This window comes from Penicillium cosmopolitanum (assembly GCF_028827165.1).
Source record: "Penicillium cosmopolitanum strain IBT 29677 chromosome Unknown utg000008l:1.0-4398992.0:1.0-4402845.0, whole genome shotgun sequence".
NCBI lineage: Eukaryota > Fungi > Ascomycota > Eurotiomycetes > Eurotiales > Aspergillaceae > Penicillium > Penicillium cosmopolitanum.
Window position 1 is genome coordinate 103,579 of NW_026622678.1, and position 20,016 is coordinate 123,594.

Below are 20,016 nucleotides of genomic sequence, written 5' to 3' on the forward strand. Positions count from 1 at the left end.
CCAAGAAAAGCTATTTATTGTACATGAAAATGAGTTATAGGTATCATTAAAAAGAAAACATTCACACTTGCCAAATCCATCGAAACCACGCCGAAAAGGTTCGTTTCGAGCTTATTGGGCTCCCACCGGCCGCGCCCCAGCCAAGTTGACCACTCGACCACCTCCTCCCAGCGCAGCAGCAGCGCCTAATCTGGTCGGTTCCCGGATCCGCACCCATCCAGGAACGTGAGGATCTTCCTTCTCGCGCGTAGAGATGGTATGCCAAACATTAGGGAATCCAGTCGGAAGGGCACCGCGTACACGAGCACCGGGAATGGCAAATCGGGGATTCCGGTGGGTAAGATAGCCACGCATGAGTCCTTGGGTCAATAATGACGCAAGGATAGACTCAATCTCCCGCATGAGCAGGGACGATTGATCTTCTTCATCCCCGTAGCCCGAATCGGCATATGGATCAAATTCACAGCCTTCGTAATCCGTCTCGGGATTACCGTCGATCAGATTCCCAGGAGTGTTATCTTGCCAGTTGCCTCCCTCATCGAAGTACCCATCTGATGCTAGATAATCGCCGTACTTTTCAAGGATTTCATGGTCGGTGTCCGGGGCCGTCACGGCATCCGGATCAGCAAGGCCGGAGTATTCTGGGTCTGTCGTGTGCCGAATGGTCTGGGAACCATACTCGTAGGAGTCTGCTCCGGTATGGCCGTTGCTGTTCCCATTTACGGTTTGTATGTTGTGTTGTTGTTGCAGCCAGCGGGTGGCATCGAGCAATTTTTGAAGATATAGGAATGGCGGGGGACCACGCTGCGCCTGCGCTTGCGGATCCCCAAGATATCCCCCATGTATGAATACCTTGCGGCAAAAGGAGCGCCATACGAGAATTTCGCATCTGTTGCGCAGTGTGAGCAGGAGACCTTTGCGCGCGAACCACCGAGCACTCGGAGATTTGACTGCTAAGTGCTCGCGAAACGCCAAATAGTCCCCACGAATAATCAAGCGGCACAATGGGTCAAAGTTTTCCGCCAGGCCCCGAGCTTCCGGTCGTTGTAGAAGTTGTCGCGCTGGAAACCGTCCCATGATGATGTTGCACGGAATCAGATATGTGAGGATCAAGTTTCGCTGGCTAAGTGCTTCACGATGGCATTGGTCGTAGGCAGACTGTAAGGCGATTTGTGCGGGGTAGAAGAGGTTGTTGGAGAAAAGATAACGGCCGAGGTAGTAGAGATATGTGACACGCTGCGAGGCGGGAAAGTGAGCCAGTGGGGGGAGATTGGGCACTGATACTGGAAAACATCTGCTCAGCATTGCGCAGTTTTCCACACTGTATTCTTGTTAGTTGCAGGAGCTATGATGTGAGTATAAAGACAGAGATATACCTGGAAAAGTAGCTTCAGGCACAAGTTTGCCATCAAATATATCCCCTTCCTCTTGCCCTCAGGCTTCGCCTGCGGGCCTGGCGTGCCGCTGCGGTCGGTCAGACATTTGATGAAAGCCTCGCGCACCACATTGGCCGATTTTTCCACTAGAGTAACTTTCTCAACGCTTTCCTGATCATTCCCACCTTCCATCCGGAGAATATGGGCGATCAATTCGGGGCGCCGGTCCAATCCCATGGCTAATTTTGCCAATACCTTAGACAGGTACAAGACGGTGGGGAGAACCACAACTCCCATTTGACTATCACCAAGGGCGAGAACACATTGACTATATTCGGAGGGGAGGCAGCAGTATCAGCGATGGAGTTCACGGGTTCATAGGATCATAGAATCATTCGGTTGTCCAGGATCTCTCACTTTAAGAGCGTCTTCAGTAGGTTGTAGGTCTCGAGTAGGTTTTCGACATTCACATCACGCATGAAGGTGAAGTAAAGTCGCATAAATGTGGGAAAAGCCGACCATGACGAACCACCCTTGGTCTTCGGGACCAAGACTTCGCAGCGCTGCTGAAGCACGGTGTCGCTCTGGGAGCCAGGTGGGTATCGCTGGCGCAACTCTGTAATCATCTGCTGATAGATGTCTGAAAGGGGCGGCTCAATCTGAAGGAAGTCTTGTAGTTTGGCTCCATCACGTTTCTGAATCAGATCGGCCACGCTGCCGAGGAATTGGTCGAGAATGGGAGTGGCAGCCATGGTCGCGCAGAACCGCGGGGGAGGAAGAGAGGATGGAGGAGGGAGGTTGAGCGATTTCCAAATAATCAGTTCAAACGTGAAGTGCAGTTCATTTCGAGACGATCAGATGAGGTCAGTACATCTGATGTCACGGTGATATGAGACCGCGATGTCTGTGAAGTTGGGAGAGTCGCGACTCTCCGAAGGTGAAGGTGGAAGGCGGAAGGAAGGTTGTGCCCGGCAGAATACTATCTAGGCCATTCACCGCCCGAAGTATACAGATATTCAAGCGGTAAGCTTGAACTTGAACATAATTCCAAGGTATATTCTGGGAGATATACTAGTATACCTTGGCTTACTAGATAAACTAGATCAATAAATGTAATATATGGAAGAGCAGGAGCTACTTGGTCTGTAGTATGACGGTGCCAGTATAGAAGTCTACTTGTACTAGTAGTACTTCCTGCAGCTGTCAGATCAACAAATGCATGCAGCATGACATACATTGCCAACAGTGGATAATTGATGGTAATTGATAGTACTAATTGTAGTAACTACTGTAACATACTAGTATGATCTTAGTATATGTCTCATAGTCTATCGTATCAGCCCCATATCCCATATCCCATGCCATCCAGGATCCATGCATGGATGACATCATGGCATCAACCACAATCACATGTAATCAAACTGCAAAAATCCCAAACGTCTTAACTTGTTCCTTATTGCTTGCTCCACTGGTCACGTCACGCCATTTGGTCAAAAATCCTGGGAATACAAAAGTACAAGAACGAGGACTGTCTTCTCTTTCTTCTTTCTTCTTTCTCTTTTCTATCTTTCTCCTTCAAACCCCAATGGCGACGCAATCCTCCATCCCCGCCATTATTCGGCACCCATTCGTCGAGACCTTTACATGGTTCTATCTCATTCTCCAGGCAGTTCTGAGATACATTTTCTCTCCCGTTCCCCCTCCTCTAACGACAGGCGATAAAAAGGATGTACCCAAAAGGAAGGTCGCTGTGATTGGCGCCGGTGTGACAGGAATCTCTTCGGCGGCCCATTGTGTTGGTCATGGCCTTGATGTGCAGATCTTTGAGTCTAGACCTCAAGACCAGGGTCTAGGTGGAATCTGGAGTGTATGTTCCCCTTTCTACCGGATGGGACTGTACTAGCCGCAGAATATTAATTCGAAACAGAGAGTCAATTCCACCTCCGCACTTCAGGTTCACAGTCTGATGTACCGATTCCATCCCTCCGTCCACTACGACAGTGCCTACCCAAGTCAGAAGCAGATCAAAGAGCAGATTGTTCAACTCTGGAAGCGCTATGATCTCGAGAGGCGCACCGTGTTCGACACTCGTGTCACCTCCGTCAAAAAGACTAAGGATGGCCAGTGGATAATCAACAACAACGAAGAAGAGTACGGTCGCTTTGATGGAGTTCTCACTGCCATTGGTGTCTGCGGGGATCCAAAGATGCCAACCCTCCCCGACCAAGATAGATTCAAGGGCCAGATCTTTCACTCCTCCAAACTCGATGGGAAAGATGCCAAGGGCAAGAAGATTGTCATTGTTGGCAGCGGTGCCAGTGCCATTGAAGCTCTCGAGTTTGCCGTCAAGTCAGGCGCAAGTGAAATTGATGTTCTGTCCCGATCAGAGAAATGGATTATTCCTCGAAACATATTGGTGCAATCCTTGTTAGCATTCAACATCTTCGGACAGGAGACATCGCTTTCCTGGATTCCCGAGTGGCTCCTACGAAAGTTCTTCTACCGGGACCTACAAGACATTGCCCCCACCGACGATGGAATCTTCACACAGACCCCGATGGCTAATTCAGAGCTCTTCAACCAGATCCGAGAGGGCAAAGCGCGCTGGCTACGTGGTGATATTGTCTCTCTGGAGGAAGAGGGGATCCTTTTCAACCACCGTGCGAAGGGGGTTCCCAAAGGAGGACCTGGAAAAGAAGCTCTGGTTGAAGCTGACATTATCGTCATGGCTACTGGATTTAAGAGACCTTCTCTGACTTTCCTGCCTGATGAAGTCTTCGAAGAACCCTACGGTCCACCCAACTGGTATCTGCAAGTCTTCCCGCCGAAGTACCCATACGTCTGTGCCAATAACAGCACCTATGTCAATGCCATTGGCACTGTTGGAAACATGCACATTGGAATATACACTCGATTCCTGATCATGTTCTTGACTGATCCCCTGACGCGCCCTACGGAAGGACGGATGAAAACCTGGATCGATTTCACCCGATTCTTGAAGCGACTGGCACCGACGAATGCATTTGACTTCTTTACCTATTCAGAGCTGATCTATTGGTACTTCTTCGTTCTTCTCGTCAATCCGTTCCGGTGGAAGTGGGCGCTGTTTGTTTTCTTTGGCCTCGGTCGCTCGTTGCCCTTGATGGTGGTCGATCAAGAGAATTCGTTCCGCCAGGAGCTGCTCAAGCAACGGAAGCTCAATTAATGGCAGCAAATGAACATGACAACATGATGAAGAATTTACTTTGAGCGTGAACAAGGAATGTTATGTGCTTGCTAGTTAGGAAGCTCAGGATCAAAAATAGCATTGTGTGACAAGTGAAACTTTCAAATAACTAAGAACTGAGTGGATATCGTAAGACTAGTAAATAGTAACAATGTACCTCAACAAATAACTAACCCAATCGCCCCCCAACCCCCTCCCCCAAATTATTGGTTTTTGATCTCCGGAATCTTGTTCTGAATACTATAGGCCAGATTTCCTCCGTGCGCAAGCCGACTGGGCAAGTAACCCTTCTCCTCCAGCCAGAGCATCGGCCACAAAATTGTCACACCCAGCAGGCAGAAGAATGTTGCAATCAGATGCCAGGTAAATACTATCCAGTTGCCCACATGCGGAACCACAAATTTGACAAACTCCGAAGTCTGGTAGAGATCTTCTTGCTTAGCGATGTAGTACAATGTGCGATCGCCATTTGTCGGGGCATTGGTCGTCGAGGTATCCGTTGTGAGATCCAGAACGGTTGTCAATGTCACGGGTGCGACATGGAATGGAACGATCCAGATGGTGAAGATTTGAGACATGTGAATGTAGAGCTTGAGGTGTTTCTCATCGAAAGCTGGAGGACGGTCAGCGCTTGTTGCCCTTTCAATGAAGGAGAGAAGGAAGCAGGTAAAACTAGAGACAGCTATGCAAGATAAGTCATCTCGCAGAGCAAAATCACGAACCGATTGAATGAATCTCCATCTCAATTCGAGGGGACATGATCTTGTACCATTGAAAGATCTTCAACACCCACCACCTGCTCCCCTCGAAACTGGGAACACGACAAAATGGATGCACGAACGAGGCATTCTGAGTGAAATATCGCTGAAGAGCTTTCTCTTGTAGAGAAGGGGTTGATTGGGTTAGAAGACGGATGACCACCGGGATCTCTTCCACTATTCACCCAAGTTCGATCAGCCAGATGAGCCTAGAGCTCTATTCAGGAGGGGCAAACTGACCTGGGTTCTCCATGATGTGATGCCAGTGTTGATTCTAAGAGGTGAAAGGGTGTAGTTGTAGTTGTGTTGTTGGAAAGTCGAGAAGATCAAGTTGGCAGGTCCAATGACATCATCCTAGTATTCCTTTGGCATGTGAAAGCGTCAAGCTTCAAAAGTTCCATTGTGAAGGTGAATGTGAATGTGAATGTGAATGGATAAAAGTACTAATACATGTGTAGTATTAACTAACTATTCTATACTGCAGACTCAAGTTCCAAGGTTATTCTAATCAATGCAGTAGGGACTAATTGTATAAAGTGGTCAACACCGAGTTGATTATTTCCAATCTTGCGAGAAAGCAGTGTGTAAATACTAGGTAGGATGGACCGGTCGCATGGAATTGGTAAAGATCCATGTTATACAGTGTATTTGTATTGGTATTCGGTGCAATAAAATAGAGAACTGAAATAGTATCAGTGTGAAAATGGATTTTGGAATGCCATGCCAACTCCGTCGATGAATGATCCTAGACTCGAAATCCGGTCCCAAAAATGAACAAGAAATATAGTAATCATAATGTCGCAACTTGAATATCGCCATATCACATAATCTACCGCTTCCAGGTGTCAATCTTCTTGCGGCGCTTGTCGAACATATCACCCATTCCAGCACCGTCGCTGCGCTCGTTCGCCTTTCTCTTACGACTCTTATCCAGCACAGCACCGCCATTCTTCGATCGCCGGGTAAGACGTTCGATACGGTCGGCACCCTCCGTAAGTCCCCTCCATTCATCTCCACCAAAGGTAGAATCCTTGTGGCCGCCGCGTCGCTTCGCCAGATCCTTCTTGGTCTCCTTGGGCAGTCGGACAAAGTTGGACTCTTCGTATGTGGTTCGCTCGTTCTCACGCTCGCGGTCCCGCTTGGACTTGGTCTGGCGACCACCATCGATAATCGTACTTCCGATACTGGGTTCAGCCATAGGGGCGGACGACATCTCGGCGCTGACGAATTCGTCGATAACATTGGACCTCTTAGGTCGGCGGTCTTCACGCTCACGGCGTTCGGTCTCTGTTTTGGGGAGTGCGGTGGGCATGATCCTCGGTGGCCGATAGATACCGTCGTTGGGGGCGTCCTGTGCGTCCTGGGCAGCCCTGGTGGGCTTGGTCTGGTTTTGTAGGGCCTCAGCCTTGGCTTTGGCGAATGCACCAATGTTGGGGCGGAATGCCATCTCGTCCAAATCTTCCTCGTCCTCCGAGTCATCCTCGCTACTATCGCTTCCACTCTCGTCCTCCGAGCCCTCACCGTCCGAGCCCTTGGCCTTCTTAGCCTGCTTCGGCTTGTTTGACTTGACAGGGCGATCTGTGCGCTCCGCATCCTCTGCTGCCTTGATCACCTTATCCACCTGGTACTTCAGTCGTCCCTCTTAGTGGGCGAACACCGCGATCCAAAAACACACGGAGTTCGACGAGCTTTTTCACTGCATCATCACTGAGGGAGTTGTCGGCAGCATCCGAGCTCTGTTTGGAAGGGCTTTGTCGCAATTGATGAATGATCAGGAAAACGAGGTTGTGGAGGTAGGAGAGAGAAGAATCTCGCTTTTGGCGTCGAGGAGGGAGATGCCATCCTGCGGAGGTTCAATCGAAACATCGGAGGGCGCATCCTTGTGGGAGACGGGTAGAGATGAGCCAGCGGTAGTTAAGCAAGAGTTGAGATTCTCAAGAAGAGCGGATAGATTCCGAGCACGGGCTGGCGCAGTCTCTGTGGAAGCCATAGTGGGTGTGGGTGTTCTGCTGGAGAGCGACAAACAGAGAACCGAGTAACTTTTCTTCAGGTCTGAGTCTTCTTTGGCATTCGGAGATGGAAAATTATTTCTATCTCCGCTGACATAATCAATTGCCGGCACGAGAATCGCCCGCGGTACCCACCGCCTTTCCACTCTCTCCGCCTTCCTGAAAGGGGGCTCTCGGGACACCAGCTCTGCTTATCACCACGTGACTACTCTGTCGTTATCTCATCACGTGCCATCAGCCACTCGTCATAGGCAGTCGCATCTTCAAATGAACTACTCTGTTCTTCTTGAACTACACCACTCTCACTCTCACTCTCAACCTCAACCTCAACTCTCACTCACTCTCGCCCACCCACACCCATACTCTCATGCGGGATATTACTACCATTTCAATTGGAATGTTATGATCGCGTTGCATGCTTAACGACTAATCTCACAATTTTATAATCAGGGAAAGGGAACAAACACATGAGGCTGAACTGAACTCCCCCCTTCCCCCCCCCATCATGCGTTTCTCCGACCAAATTCCCCTCCTCGCATCAGCTCTTCTCGCGATACCCTCTCTATCATCCGCCTTTTATCTTCCCGGTGTTGCTCCCACATCCTATGATAAGGATCAATCCGTACCGGTCTTTGTCAACAGCTTGACTCCCGGACTATCGCGCGATGACCAGCTTCATTCCGTGTTCTCATTCGAATATTATCACACAGCATTCCATTTCTGTCGCCCTCAAGATGGCTATAAGGATGTGAGAGAATCGCTTGGAAGCATTCTCTTCGGAGACCGCATCTATACCTCTCCGCTCGAGGTCCATATGGCCAAAAATGAGACATGTCAGGCGATGTGCGAGCAAGTGACCTTCGAGGACCGCGATGCCAAATTTACCAACCGTCGTATTGCTCAGGGATACAACATCAATTGGCTCATTGACGGACTGCCAGCGGCCCAGCTGAACCTGGATGCCAACACGGGTACGGAATTCTACAACCCGGGATTCGCCCTGGGAAGTTTAGATGAAAATGGGGTCGCTTTGCTCAACAACCACTTCGACATTATCATCGATTACCACCGTGTCGGGTTCGGCGGCAAGGACAAATACCGCATCGTCGGAGTGCTCGTCCAGCCCGATAGCCGCAAGGATGCCCGTGCCGGGACTGCCGAAGGGGAGGGCGCAAACTGTGGCACTCGTGGGGAGCCCTTGACTCTCAGCGAGGATGGAGATACTACCGTCACTTGGACCTACAGCGTGATCTGGAGAGAATCGGGAACGGCCTGGGCCACCCGCTGGGACAAGTACCTGCATGTCTACGACCCGAAGATTCACTGGTTCTCGCTGATCAACTCTGCCGTCTTTGTCGTCTTCCTTGTTGGAATGGTGAGCATGATTCTGGTTCGTGCTCTCAAGAAGGATATTGCGCGCTACAATCGACTCGAGTACAGCCTGGACGATCTTGATGGCACCTCGGCCGCGGTCGAGGACGGTATCCAGGAAGATTCCGGATGGAAGTTGGTCCATGGCGATGTATTCCGTTGTCCCAAGTCTCCTCTGCTGTTGAGTGTGCTTTTGGGCAATGGCGCTCAGCTCTTCATGATGACTGGTGTGACTGTTGGTAAGTGACTGAACTGCTCATTATAATTACTACCGCTGCTTAAATATCTTTGCGCCTCTGGCTAACGCTAACTCTTCTGCAGTCTTCGCACTCTTGGGTCTTCTTTCCCCTGCCAACCGCGGTTTCCTTGCAACTGCCATTCTCTTGATCTCCGCCGTCTTCGGGGCAATTGGTGGATATGTTTCATCGCGTGTGTACAAGGCCTTTGGCGGCGAGGCATGGAAGCGCAACATTGTCATGACTCCGCTGTTGATTCCGGGATTCATCTTCGGCGTGTTCTTCCTCCTGAATCTGTTTGTCTGGGCTAAGGGCTCTAGTGGAGCTGTTCCCTTTGGCACGATGCTTGCGCTGCTTTTGATTTGGTTCGTCATCAGTGTCCCACTGAGTGTGGTTGGTAGTTGGATCGGATTCCGTCAAGCCGTATGTTTCATCCTATCTTCCTATCCTTTTTCTGTTTCTCTCGCGAATGCTCATACTGATCTTTCTCTCCTTATCTAGCCCCTTGAAGGCCCGACCAAAACCAACCAAATCCCCCGTCAGGTGCCACTGATGTCGGGAAGCCTCCGCACGATTCCCTCTATTTTCCTGACGGGCATTCTTCCTTTCGGGGCCATCTTTGTTGAGTTGTATTTCATCATGACTTCGCTCTGGACGAACAAGATTTACTACATGTTTGGGTTCCTGTTCCTGTGTTACGGGCTGATGATCATCACCTCGGCGGCCACGACAATCCTGTTGGTGTACTTCCTGCTCTGCGCCGAGAACTACCGGTGGCACTGGCGCGCGTTTGCGGGAGCTGGTATGACGGGTGGATATGTTTTCCTCAACGCGCTCATCTTCTGGGCGACACGGGTGAGCTTTGGTGGGCTCACGGGTGCGGTGCTCTATGTGGGCTACTCGGCGCTGATTGGATTCGTCGTTTTCATTCTCACCGGTTTGTCTTTCTTTTCTCCTCTGGTCCTGGACTCATGCTAATTCTCTTTCTTTCACCTTTGCTTTAGGCTCGATTGGATTCTTTGCTAGCTGGGCCTTCATCCACCGTATTTACGGATCGATCAAGGTGGATTAGTGGTGAAACTGGGTTGTGGTGCATCATCCAGGGGTCTGGATGCGTACCAGTACTTGATTGTTTTCCGATCATTGGAGGAGTGTCTTGATAGCATGTTCATAGTAAGGATCTCCTAAAGGTTATCTTCAAGGTTATCTTCAAGTTATACTAGATGTAATGAGTAGAGTATACTTAGTATACCCTGCCGGACTGTAGTGTACCGCCAAGCCCGGCACCCCCGATGTTCTGGACTTCCCCTTCCCTCGCCACTTTCCCTTCTCTCCACTTCCACGTCCACTTCCACTCCGCTTCTCCCCTTGCAGCTCTCCTTATTTTGCCCTACTCCGACTTCTTCGTCGAATTGCTCCTGTGACACTCGTCTACCTCCCCTCCCTCGATCGCGTGCTTCGATCCCTTGCCCGCCCCCGCCACAACTCAGCCACACATTCCCCCCGATTCCATTTCTACCCCGCGCGTCAACTTAGTTTCCCTCCGGACCCGAACACGAAAAAAAAGTTACAAGGGGGAAACAAAAATCCCGAGGTCTCCGATCCCCTCGCTGACTTACATGCGCTACCAACTGTCTTGATCAGTTTTAGTGACGGGTGTTTGATCATGGGCAAGTCGTAAGTACTGCGACCCCCCCCCCCTCCCCTCCTCATCTCCGACGCGCCGGAACGGCGGAACAATCGAACAATCTGGAACAATGCACGATGGATGATTTGTTCTGCTGAGCGTTGTTGGAACCTCCCACTGGACTTGGTGGTTGTCAGTCGGGAGCAGATATTCTTCCAACTCCTTCGTCTATCGTCTATACTATGAATACATGACAGATGGCAGTGCTAATACTCTCCAATCTCCCAGGCAATCGAAGCTCTCGCCCACCCAGCTGGACGAGTTGCAAAAAGCAACCCATTTCGACAAGAAGGAGTTGCAGCAATGGTATAAAGGTAGGTGGTCACCACTATCCCTCGCCCTCGCTCGCGCTCTCTCTCTCTCTACTCCGACTAACGCCACTGCGTCATCATCATCAGGTTTCCTCAAGGACTGCCCTTCTGGCACATTGACCAAGGAGGAGTTCCAGAAGATCTATCGACAATTCTTCCCGTTTGGAGATCCGTCGTCCTTTGCCAATTACGTGTTCCGGGTCTTCGACTCGGACAACAGTGGAATGATTGATTTCAAGGAGTTCATCTGCGCCCTGTCGGTGACGTCGCGGGGCAAGATGGAGGACAAGCTGGACTGGGCCTTTCAACTGTATGATATTGACGGGGATGGCAAGATCACTTACGACGAGATGCTGGCCATTGTCGAGGCGATCTACAAGATGGTGTGTCTATGGGTCTTCATATATATATTCGCACAACATGCTAACAATATACTCTTCTAGGTCGGCTCGATGGTCAAGCTGCCCGAGGACGAGGATACCCCTGAGAAACGGGTGCGCAAGATCTTCCGAATGATGGACAAGGACGAGAATGGCAGTCTGGACATTGAAGAATTCAAGGAAGGGAGTAAACGGGACGAGACTATTGTCAGCGCACTGTCGCTGTATGATGGGTTGGTATAGGAGGCAGCGAACTGGGAGTGTCTGGCGCAATTGTAATGAATTCGGTCTTTGCTATGCATATTATTCATTATTCATATTATTAAGTTATCTATTGAAGAGTATATTGTATCTACTGTATCTACTGTATACTACTACTGGGGTCTCGTAAATGACCAGGTGACCCCCACTCAACTCTTCCCAACTTCACTCTTCACTCTTCTTCTCTCTCTCTTCTCTCTTTCACTCCCTCGCCTCAATTTAATACTCAATGCCTTGACCCAGTATGGTCCCAGCGCCTCGCCGCTGTTTGCGATGTGCCTCTTCTTCTCCTTCTCCCCAGGTAGGCCTCTCCTTTCTTCTTCTTCTTCTTCTACTACTACTACTAGTGCCTTGCTCTTCCTGTATCCCACTATCCCCGCCACCCTAGTCATCTCTGCAGAGCCTCATCAGGTGGACCCTTCTGTCTACTCAACTCAACTCAACTCTACTCTTCTCTACTCTGACCTGACCTGACCCCAGTGTGATGGGAATTCCCCTTGTTCGCAATGCCATGACGCCCAATTACCGTGTCGATTCCCGCGGTCGCAACCATCCAAAGCTCAGTCTCAGCACCAGCACCAGCAAACCTCACCCTTACCAGTCCGATCACGCTCCACTCATTCCGCATCGACCTCGAGTAGCAGTTCGGAATCTCTCGTCACACGTACCGGTCGTTCAGATGCGCGCTATCTCGCCGTCCTTCCCCTGGACGACAGGGTGGCGCCCTCGCTAGTCGCGAAAACCGTCTCCGCGCAACAAACCCAGGTTTATACCAACTTTGTGATGGCCGCATTCCCCTGCTATTTCAAGGCCACGGAAACGAGAGTCCCCATCAATTGGGTCGAATATGTGGGTGGGAGGTGCACCATCAAAAGCTCCCCCTTTTGACTGGGCCATCCGCAGTTTGACCACCATCTATACGGGCAGTCTCTACAAGGATCCCCGGTATCTGGACGCCAGTCGCGAGTGCTACCACCGTTCCCTCCGCGGTCTCTCCAACCTCTTGAATCAGGTGGAGACCGCCAAATCGGACGAGGCGCTCTCCGCCGCCATTGCCCTGACCGTCTTTGAGATGCACGCATGCACCACCCCAGATGGGTGGATCCACCATGCTGCCGGTATACAGGCGATGATGCGACTTCGTGGGCCCCAGGCGCACTTACAAGGATTCGGGTGTGCGCTGTACATCGCGATACGAAACACTCTGGTGACCGCAGCGCTGGTCACCGGCGAGCCATGCTTCTTAGAGGACCCCGAATGGCAGGAACTCAACAAAATGATCGCCGCCGAAAACGCCAAACAGCCCGATTCCTCTGTCTACACAGATATCACAGAACGGGCCTTTCGGCAGGTGGTCAAATTGCCGGGGTTCGTGAAGCGCATGCGAGATCTACAGGATCTCCCCCAGAAACGAGAGCAGCCAGCCCTTCTCCGAGATATTCTCGCCACGCGCGCAGCCTTGCGAGGGATTCATACCGAGTTCAGCATGTCGGTTTCTACCCTACGAGCGGGCCGGGAGCCTGAGGCCGACTTCATCGGACCCCTTCCCCATCTATTCTTTGACGGATTCTCCACCCTATCTGTTCAAGGCATCCGCTCAGCTATACTAATGTCAAATTACCTTATTATCCTCCTTGACCCATCTCAGCGGAGTTCGGCCGAGGCCGAGAACCGCTTGGTTTCGGATCGAATGGGCTCTGGCTCTGGCTCTGGCTCTGGCTCTGGCTCTGACAGCAGTCGTGGGACCTGCCCAGGCTTCAAGAACAACTCGCCTCCTCTGACGCCCCCGGGCTCCCCAGGCTCCACGGACCGATCACGACTGATGATCGAGTCACAAGTCACTCCAGAAACGCGTCAGTCCCCGACTACCGACTGGATGGATCGAATCGCGACCACTATGGGGTTGGCGGGAGTCCGGGTTAGTTTAGTCGATGATGGCTAGACGATTCATGGCATTCTCGATAGAGCTGTTTGCTTCCTTTCTCAAATATGTCCGTTCAACCGCTTTGTTAATATGGGAAGATATCCGGGTGGTATGACTAGTAACACCCAAAATATAATTGATAACATTTGTACCATAACACGAGATTCCACTAGTAGTAGTAAATCTAACTTCCTTTCAAGCGCTGCAGGTTGATTAATTTGAATGTTTGTTCCTGTTATGAACAAAGAGATCTCAATGTGAAAGGACAACCATCAAAGGGGTCTTTCAAAGAAGGAACACTCCTTTTTACAACCAAATAATATGTCTTACAACAACTTTCAGCAAGCCATTTTCTTATTTCCCTCACCTTCGACACATTAGAGATGGCTGACACAAAACCTCAACCACTCTGTCGCCGTCTTGTCGCAGCAGGATTATGGCGATACCCTTCGCTATGGAGCAACACAGAACTGAAGAGACTCGGGTGTCAGTTTCAAAATGTCGATCCAGACTATGTGGACTACAACAAAGATCATAACTGGGTGGGTAACGTACCTTGTTCTCGACTGGCCACGGCAAGACGGCCCAGTCTGACGGAGATGTTCGCCATCCACCCCCATCATTCCACACGATTAGAATGTCTGACGGATATCCTCGCCTGGAGTCCTTCATGGGAAAAGGGTCCCTATTCAAATTTGCGGTACAGATCCCATTCGATGAGAGATTCATCACCCCATTTGGGAAACACCTTCGAAGAACTAACTCTACTCACAGCGAAGGGCGTCCTTTCTTCTTTCAAAAAGTCAAGATCCGTCGAGACTTGGCTGATATCCCGGTGGATTACAAGATATTCAGTGATCGCAAGCACATCAAAGCACACCTAGCAGAGGATCCACCCCGGGCTATAGGCTATCTAAACTACGACGAGCTGAGGAAATTTCGAGGTCATCAATATCAATCGCGCCGCCTTCGCTCGGGAGAGAAAGTCTTGGGTGAAGATTCTGGTCCATATACACCGCTGAGCTGGAGGAAAGATCCATTTCTCCTCTTCATATTATTGGGAATCGCTCAAACTCTCCGCCTCAAGTACAAAGGTGCATCGTCCAATAAGACTCTTACAGTATGTCGAGTCCTACATCTTTCTCTAAAGTCCCCAGTGGCATGGGTTTGGAATATTTCTCACTGATGCAATTTAGCCACGTTTACTAGTACACAACTGGCTCAATGATCCAAACCACATATATCTCTATGAGGCAATATTGGATACAGCTCTCATCGACGCCTTAATACATCCGGGCAAAACCATTACGGCATTCAAACGATTCAATATAGTTTGGAAACGAATATCCCTCAGGCCATATGAATCTTTCTCTCGTCGACTTCAGGGTATTCCTTTTAAGTGGCTCAATGGGAGCTCGCCTTTTGGACACGATAGAGGGGGATATCCCACAACCTCTGGTTCCGAAGCCTACAGAAACTCCCATCGAGAGTACTCGAAAACAAATTGAACCAGGCACGCCCCAACCGCGCACTATCCAAGCAAAACCAAAGAGGAAACTCATCGAAGATGCCGAAACTTCTGGCAATGACGAGAGTTGGAAAGGGAAACGCAGACGACGTCGAGGTACCGTGCAAAGACCCGTCCCTTACCAAACGAGATTCAAAGCGAAATTCCAAAACGGGACATCTGCTGTGGACAGCGAAGCTAGTAGCGAGGATGCACCAGAAATCAAAGACCTTGTCTCAGCACGCACACGGTCAAGCATGTCCAAATCTCAACCCAATTCCACGAAGGATAAAAAGAGATCCAAGAAGAAGACAAAGAAGTAATAACTTGACAAAAGCACCAATCAACAACTTCATTCCTTCAATATCATATCACTCCTTAGCTCCCATATCAAGAAGAAACTCCACTCTCTCGGGTCTAATACTCCGAGTAAGCGTCAACAGCGACTGTCCACTACGTTCACAAACATTAACATCAGCCCCCCCTCGCCAGAAGCAAAGCAACCCCCTCCATATTTCCATAGAATACCGCCTTAAACAATGCTGTACGGTCACGAGACCCTTGGAGATTAACCTTCGCGCCCCGATCCAGCAACAGCTCAATCATGGACAGATCATCCGGCGGGGCCATCAAAATAGCGAGTTCCAACGGCGTCGGGGAACGACTCAAATTAACATCTGCGCCATGGTCAATGAGGAGTCGGGCCGCGGGTCCATGGTGTCGACTCAGAGCAAGCCTGAGAGGAGAATAATTTCTCCATCGGGGATTGGGGATATCGACTACGGCGCCTAAGTTAAGCATATCCTGTACACAATCTTCATAGCCCCAGAATGCGTAAAATGATATGGCGAGGCCGCCAGTAGTCTTGATGTTGTTCTTGAACAGTTCGAGGTGTAGCATTCGATAAAGGAATTTGTTGGTTTGGAGGAGGTGAGCGAGGTCTAGTGCTTCTAGTTTGCTGGTGATGAGGAGGATTATTTCCTGTGGGAGGGATAGGAATTGCATTGGGTTCAAGTTTGTGTAGTAAAATGCAAATATATGAAGGGATTAAAGGATGGACTATTGGAAAGTGAAGCTTGTTATACCAATTACTAGCGGCAGTCTATCACGAGGCGTACTCCAGGGCTGCTAGTAGAATCAGGCAGCAACAGGCCAATAGTAAACTGACAGTGTTCAAGCTCTGATCTACAGTACAGGTGGCCTGAAGGCTTATCCATACCAAGTACTACTTAAATATACCATTCTGAATACTTATGGCCCTTGGTGTCTAAAATGGCATTCAATGACTTCAAGTGTTAAGCATGGGAATCAACTGGTAAACAACGAAATGTGGAACTGTCGCAGTATATAGTAAACATAACACCATCGTCTCGACGCAGTCGAACTGATCGTACCAAGCCATCTTCATCGTAGGCTACATACCAATTTCGCTGCATTCTATCTGAATTTGATGTACAAAGGGTATCGCGAAGATCCAGATCCATGAATCTCCAGTCCCCGACAGGCAAGCAGGGCGCGGTCTAATGTACTGAAATAGGATAAAAAAAAGGAAACGAAGAAAAGAGCAACGTCAGCAAGGACGAGGGGAATGAACCAGGCTCGCCTGTCCCGGGCAAAGCAAAGAAACGAAAACAAAATAGATGAGACTCGTGGGACGGCGTTAGGTGAGAGCAGAGTAGAGCAAGATCAGGTCAGCCAAAGGCCAGCGACAGAAGGACAAATTGAAAGATATCCGGGGTGAACGGGATGCAGTCATCGAGTTTCAAGAGTAGCATCGCGAAGGACGAGCACTCTTCCGAGGGCGTGATTAGACCATCACGATCACTTGCGGTCCTGACCGAAGAACCAGCTCGTGCGCTTGCCAGTCGTCTCCTGCGACTGAACACCCGCGACGTTCGCATTGGGCGGCGGCCCATCTGAGCCGCCGCCCCCGCGCAACGGCTTTGCAATGCGAGACCCTCCAAAGCTGAAACTCCCACTGCCGTCCATTGTGGGCAGACCGCGGGTGGAACCTTGCTTGGCAGCCTCCAGGCGCTCTTTCACGGCGGTAAGCTGAGCCTCAAATCTGTGAATAGAGTAAGTATTTGAGACCAAATTATCATAAGAGTTTTGCTGGAAAGAAACATACCGGTGGTTGGCTTGGGTCAACTTCTCTTGGCTCTCCTGGAGCAAGCTCTCGAGGCTGGCAATACGCTCGTTTCGTGCAATCAACTTGCGCTCTGCAATGGCGACCTCCTTCTTCAAGCTGCTATTCTGCTCAACCAATTGCCGTTGAACGTGAGTGAGCTGTTCAAGGTTGCGCTCAAGGAATGCCATTTTCTTCTGTTGGGCGCGGTTGTTCGATGAGCGAAGTACGTTGTTATATTGTTCCCGTGCATCATCCAGCGAGATTTCGAGCTCGACGACTCGCTCGCAACGATTTTGCAAGTCCCGCATCAGTGACTTCTTCATAGCATCAAACTCGGAAATCTGCTGCTGAAGTGTCTTGCTAGCAGTGCCATTGGTTGAGGTGCGTGATTCAGTGTCAACGAGGTTCTGTCGCAGCTTGTTCATTTCCTCGTCCTTGCGGGTAATTTCAGCTCGGAGTTCGTCGACAGCGGCGGCTTCGGTATCTTTCCGGCTGATGAAGGACTTCTCAAGTCTTTCGCGGATCTCTTCCACATCTCCATCGCCGAGGTTACGAGACAGAAGATCCTCGTATTCCTTCTGGACGTCCTCCAGCTTCTGCTCTAGCTCCGTTCGGCGACTGTCCTGCAGATCGCCAAACTCACCTCGATCGTTCATCGTCAGCTCTGCCTGGCGAATGAATCCCTGGGTCTCTAGCAAGCTAGTTCGAAGCTCGAGAACGTCGTCAGGTGCAATAGTCTCACCGGCTGCGCTGACCTCGTGCAAGGCGTCCACGCGCGAAATCAGGCCCTGCAGCTTACGCTCGTTCGTCGAGAAAACATCATCACCCAAATCGAAGCCAGCCATCATCTTCGCCATCTTCTCTGCCTTCTTCTTCTCCTTTTCATCCATCGCGGCAGTGGTTTCCTTCGCCTTCATACGGACGTCGAGTAGCTGCTGCTTGACCTCATCAAGCTCACCGGTCAACTCGGAGTTGGCCTCTCTCAGGCCATCCATGGTGATGGCAGCCTCCTTGCCCTCGTAGGACACCTTCTCAAGCTGCATGCGTAGTTCATTGACCTCGGTAGTCAGGCGATCATTGTCCTTTCCAGATCGTCCGGCACCCTCCCTGATTGACTTCAGCTCCTCTCGAGCTTCACGGAGACTGCGTTCAACATTCACGATATGTGTTTCCCTCTCGGCGATTTGATCTTGGAATTCATTTTCACGGCGAAGGAATTCCTCCCGCTCGTCCTTCTCCAGCACCAGGCTGGGCGTGCTGGAGCGGTCTCCAAGTCGGGAATCGGGCCGTGGAGTTTCCGCGCGAGCAGTTTCTTGAAGACGAGATGGCGTTCCGGGTCGAGGGGCACGAGCCTCCGCTCTGGTCGCGCTGACGATCTCGTTGCCGCGTGCAGGGGTCCATTGATCTTCGGGGACGTTGTCACCATTGCGCCACGTTGAGACCTCATTTTCCAGGGCCGAGATATAGGTTTCGAAATTGGTGACTTGAGTCTGGGCTTTCCGCAGGAGGAGTTTCATTTCGGCCGGGCTCAGCTCAGCGTTGACCTTCGCCTTGTTCTTAATTGCCTTGGCGCGTGAACCGAATCGCAGGGTGGATACGGTTTCGGCATCGTTGTAGCTGCTGGGCGAACAATTGATGATTAGCGTCGTTCGAGAGTTACCTCCGAGCGACTCCTGCAGAATTCGAGTGAGCTTGGAGTCACGGTACGGAATGTGTGTCGATTTGCCATCCGTGAGCGCATTGATGACCATTCCCAGGGCGCTCAAACTTTTGTTAATCTTTTTGGCTTCCTCCAGAGTTTGGCCGCTAGCTCCTGTCTTTCCAACCTTCTCACTACCAGCCAAATCGACCAGGAACAGCTGACCACTCTTGGCAGACCCAGTTTCAACGTTCTTCTGACTGACAGTGATGACGAAGATGGAGTGCGAACGAGAAGACTCTTGATTCATGTTGGTCGCGGCCACGGCTCGCGAATTTCCACCACGGCGCATCACCTCGTAGACCTCCTGCACACTCGACACGTATACCTCCAGCAATCCCTTGACGTAGACTCCGCGGTTCTTTTCCTCGTGGACGGGAAGATTGTCGTTTTGTGGCACGAGAAGATCACGAATCCGCTCCATGTAAATTTCCATATAACTGACCCGCACGGTATATTCAATGTTGCTCGGACTCGTCAAGATGCTGGCGAAGACTTGCTCGACAATTCGGGGGATAACACCCTTTCCCACATCGTCGTCAATGTCGGATCCCATCATCGTATACGACTTTCCCGCACCGGTCTGACCATATGCAAACACCGTTCCATTGTAACCGTTCAATATATCGTCAACCGTAGGTCGGACCGAGAAGTCGAAAATGTCTCTTTGAGCCGAGTCCATGGGGAACACCCGATCAAAGGTGAAGTCACCCGAACCCTCTTGGGACTAGACCGTAACCCGTGTCAGTGTTTCAAGATATCGAGAGGGTCAGAAAGCTCTCCATTGACTCACCGTGATCATGCATGATTCCTCGCCTTCGAAATGAACGATCGGTTGACCTCCGGAGGCTAACTCGACCTTGTTTTGAGGTCGAAATCGGGCGATGACTAGACGCGTTGGGGGGGTTAGCCTTCTTCGCTCCACCGCATCTTCCACATTGTGCGTACCCTTAATGGTGTTGGACCCCGCAGACCTGAGAGATCGAGTCAGAGACATTTCATTCCGACGTGTTGCTGTGGGAGCCAACTCACGCCATATTTACGGTTCAGTGACGATCACCTCTCTCGCGAACAAATCCCAAAAAAAATACAACCCCAAGGAGGGGCAGACAAATCCCGGGGGGGGGGTCGAGAAGTAGAGGA

The 20,016-nt window shown here is 50.6% G+C and overlaps 10 protein-coding genes across 10 annotated transcripts; 5 read left to right on the plus strand and 5 right to left on the minus strand.

The window, feature by feature from the left end:
* Window positions 1-111: 111 nt before the first annotated feature.
* N7509_006574 (uncharacterized protein) lies at window positions 112-2,128 on the minus strand (the record flags this gene model as incomplete). Its single annotated transcript, XM_056631211.1, has 3 exons — window positions 112-1,321; window positions 1,399-1,704; window positions 1,794-2,128. The coding sequence occupies 3 exons, from the start codon at window positions 2,126-2,128 to the stop codon at window positions 112-114; spliced, it is 1,851 nt and encodes a 616-aa protein (XP_056486762.1).
* Window positions 2,129-2,961: 833 nt separating this feature from the next.
* Window positions 2,962-4,581, plus strand: N7509_006575 (flavin-containing monooxygenase; the record flags this gene model as incomplete). The annotated part of the gene is made up of 2 exons (XM_056631212.1): window positions 2,962-3,243; window positions 3,304-4,581. The coding sequence occupies 2 exons, from the start codon at window positions 2,962-2,964 to the stop codon at window positions 4,579-4,581; spliced, it is 1,560 nt and encodes a 519-aa protein (XP_056486763.1).
* A 224-nt stretch (window positions 4,582-4,805) lies between these two features.
* N7509_006576 (uncharacterized protein) lies at window positions 4,806-5,613 on the minus strand (the record flags this gene model as incomplete). The annotated part of the gene is made up of 3 exons (XM_056631213.1): window positions 4,806-5,284; window positions 5,325-5,537; window positions 5,601-5,613. The coding sequence occupies 3 exons, from the start codon at window positions 5,611-5,613 to the stop codon at window positions 4,806-4,808; spliced, it is 705 nt and encodes a 234-aa protein (XP_056486764.1).
* A 576-nt stretch (window positions 5,614-6,189) lies between these two features.
* Window positions 6,190-7,350, minus strand: lcp5 (small subunit rRNA maturation protein LCP5; the record flags this gene model as incomplete). The annotated part of the gene is given in 3 exon segments (XM_056631214.1): window positions 6,190-6,999; window positions 7,016-7,109; window positions 7,142-7,350. The coding sequence occupies 3 exon segments, from the start codon at window positions 7,348-7,350 to the stop codon at window positions 6,190-6,192; spliced, it is 1,113 nt and encodes a 370-aa protein (XP_056486765.1).
* Window positions 7,351-7,874: 524 nt separating this feature from the next.
* Window positions 7,875-10,048, plus strand: N7509_006578 (transmembrane 9 family protein; the record flags this gene model as incomplete). Its single annotated transcript, XM_056631215.1, has 4 exons — window positions 7,875-8,979; window positions 9,062-9,399; window positions 9,478-9,913; window positions 9,981-10,048. The coding sequence occupies 4 exons, from the start codon at window positions 7,875-7,877 to the stop codon at window positions 10,046-10,048; spliced, it is 1,947 nt and encodes a 648-aa protein (XP_056486766.1).
* Window positions 10,049-10,853: 805 nt separating this feature from the next.
* Window positions 10,854-11,597, plus strand: N7509_006579 (EF-hand domain-containing protein; the record flags this gene model as incomplete). The annotated part of the gene is made up of 3 exons (XM_056631216.1): window positions 10,854-10,977; window positions 11,062-11,357; window positions 11,418-11,597. 3 exons carry the CDS (start codon window positions 10,854-10,856, stop codon window positions 11,595-11,597), a joined length of 600 nt encoding a protein of 199 aa, XP_056486767.1.
* A 621-nt stretch (window positions 11,598-12,218) lies between these two features.
* Window positions 12,219-13,557, plus strand: N7509_006580 (uncharacterized protein; the record flags this gene model as incomplete). The annotated part of the gene is made up of 2 exons (XM_056631217.1): window positions 12,219-12,468; window positions 12,491-13,557. Coding segments are annotated over 2 exons (1,317 nt in total), but the record flags the coding sequence as incomplete, so codon positions are not given.
* A 1,389-nt stretch (window positions 13,558-14,946) lies between these two features.
* Window positions 14,947-15,369, plus strand: N7509_006581 (uncharacterized protein; the record flags this gene model as incomplete). Its single annotated transcript, XM_056631218.1, has 1 exon — window positions 14,947-15,369. One exon carries the CDS (start codon window positions 14,947-14,949, stop codon window positions 15,367-15,369), a length of 423 nt encoding a protein of 140 aa, XP_056486769.1.
* Window positions 15,370-15,520: 151 nt separating this feature from the next.
* Window positions 15,521-16,051, minus strand: N7509_006582 (ankyrin repeat domain-containing protein; the record flags this gene model as incomplete). Its single annotated transcript, XM_056631219.1, has 1 exon — window positions 15,521-16,051. The coding sequence occupies one exon, from the start codon at window positions 16,049-16,051 to the stop codon at window positions 15,521-15,523; it is 531 nt and encodes a 176-aa protein (XP_056486770.1).
* An 816-nt stretch (window positions 16,052-16,867) lies between these two features.
* Window positions 16,868-19,910, minus strand: N7509_006583 (putative kinesin family protein (KinA); the record flags this gene model as incomplete). Its single annotated transcript, XM_056631220.1, has 5 exons — window positions 16,868-17,111; window positions 17,175-19,600; window positions 19,667-19,761; window positions 19,822-19,847; window positions 19,906-19,910. The coding sequence occupies 5 exons, from the start codon at window positions 19,908-19,910 to the stop codon at window positions 16,868-16,870; spliced, it is 2,796 nt and encodes a 931-aa protein (XP_056486771.1).
* Window positions 19,911-20,016: the final 106 nt, after the last annotated feature.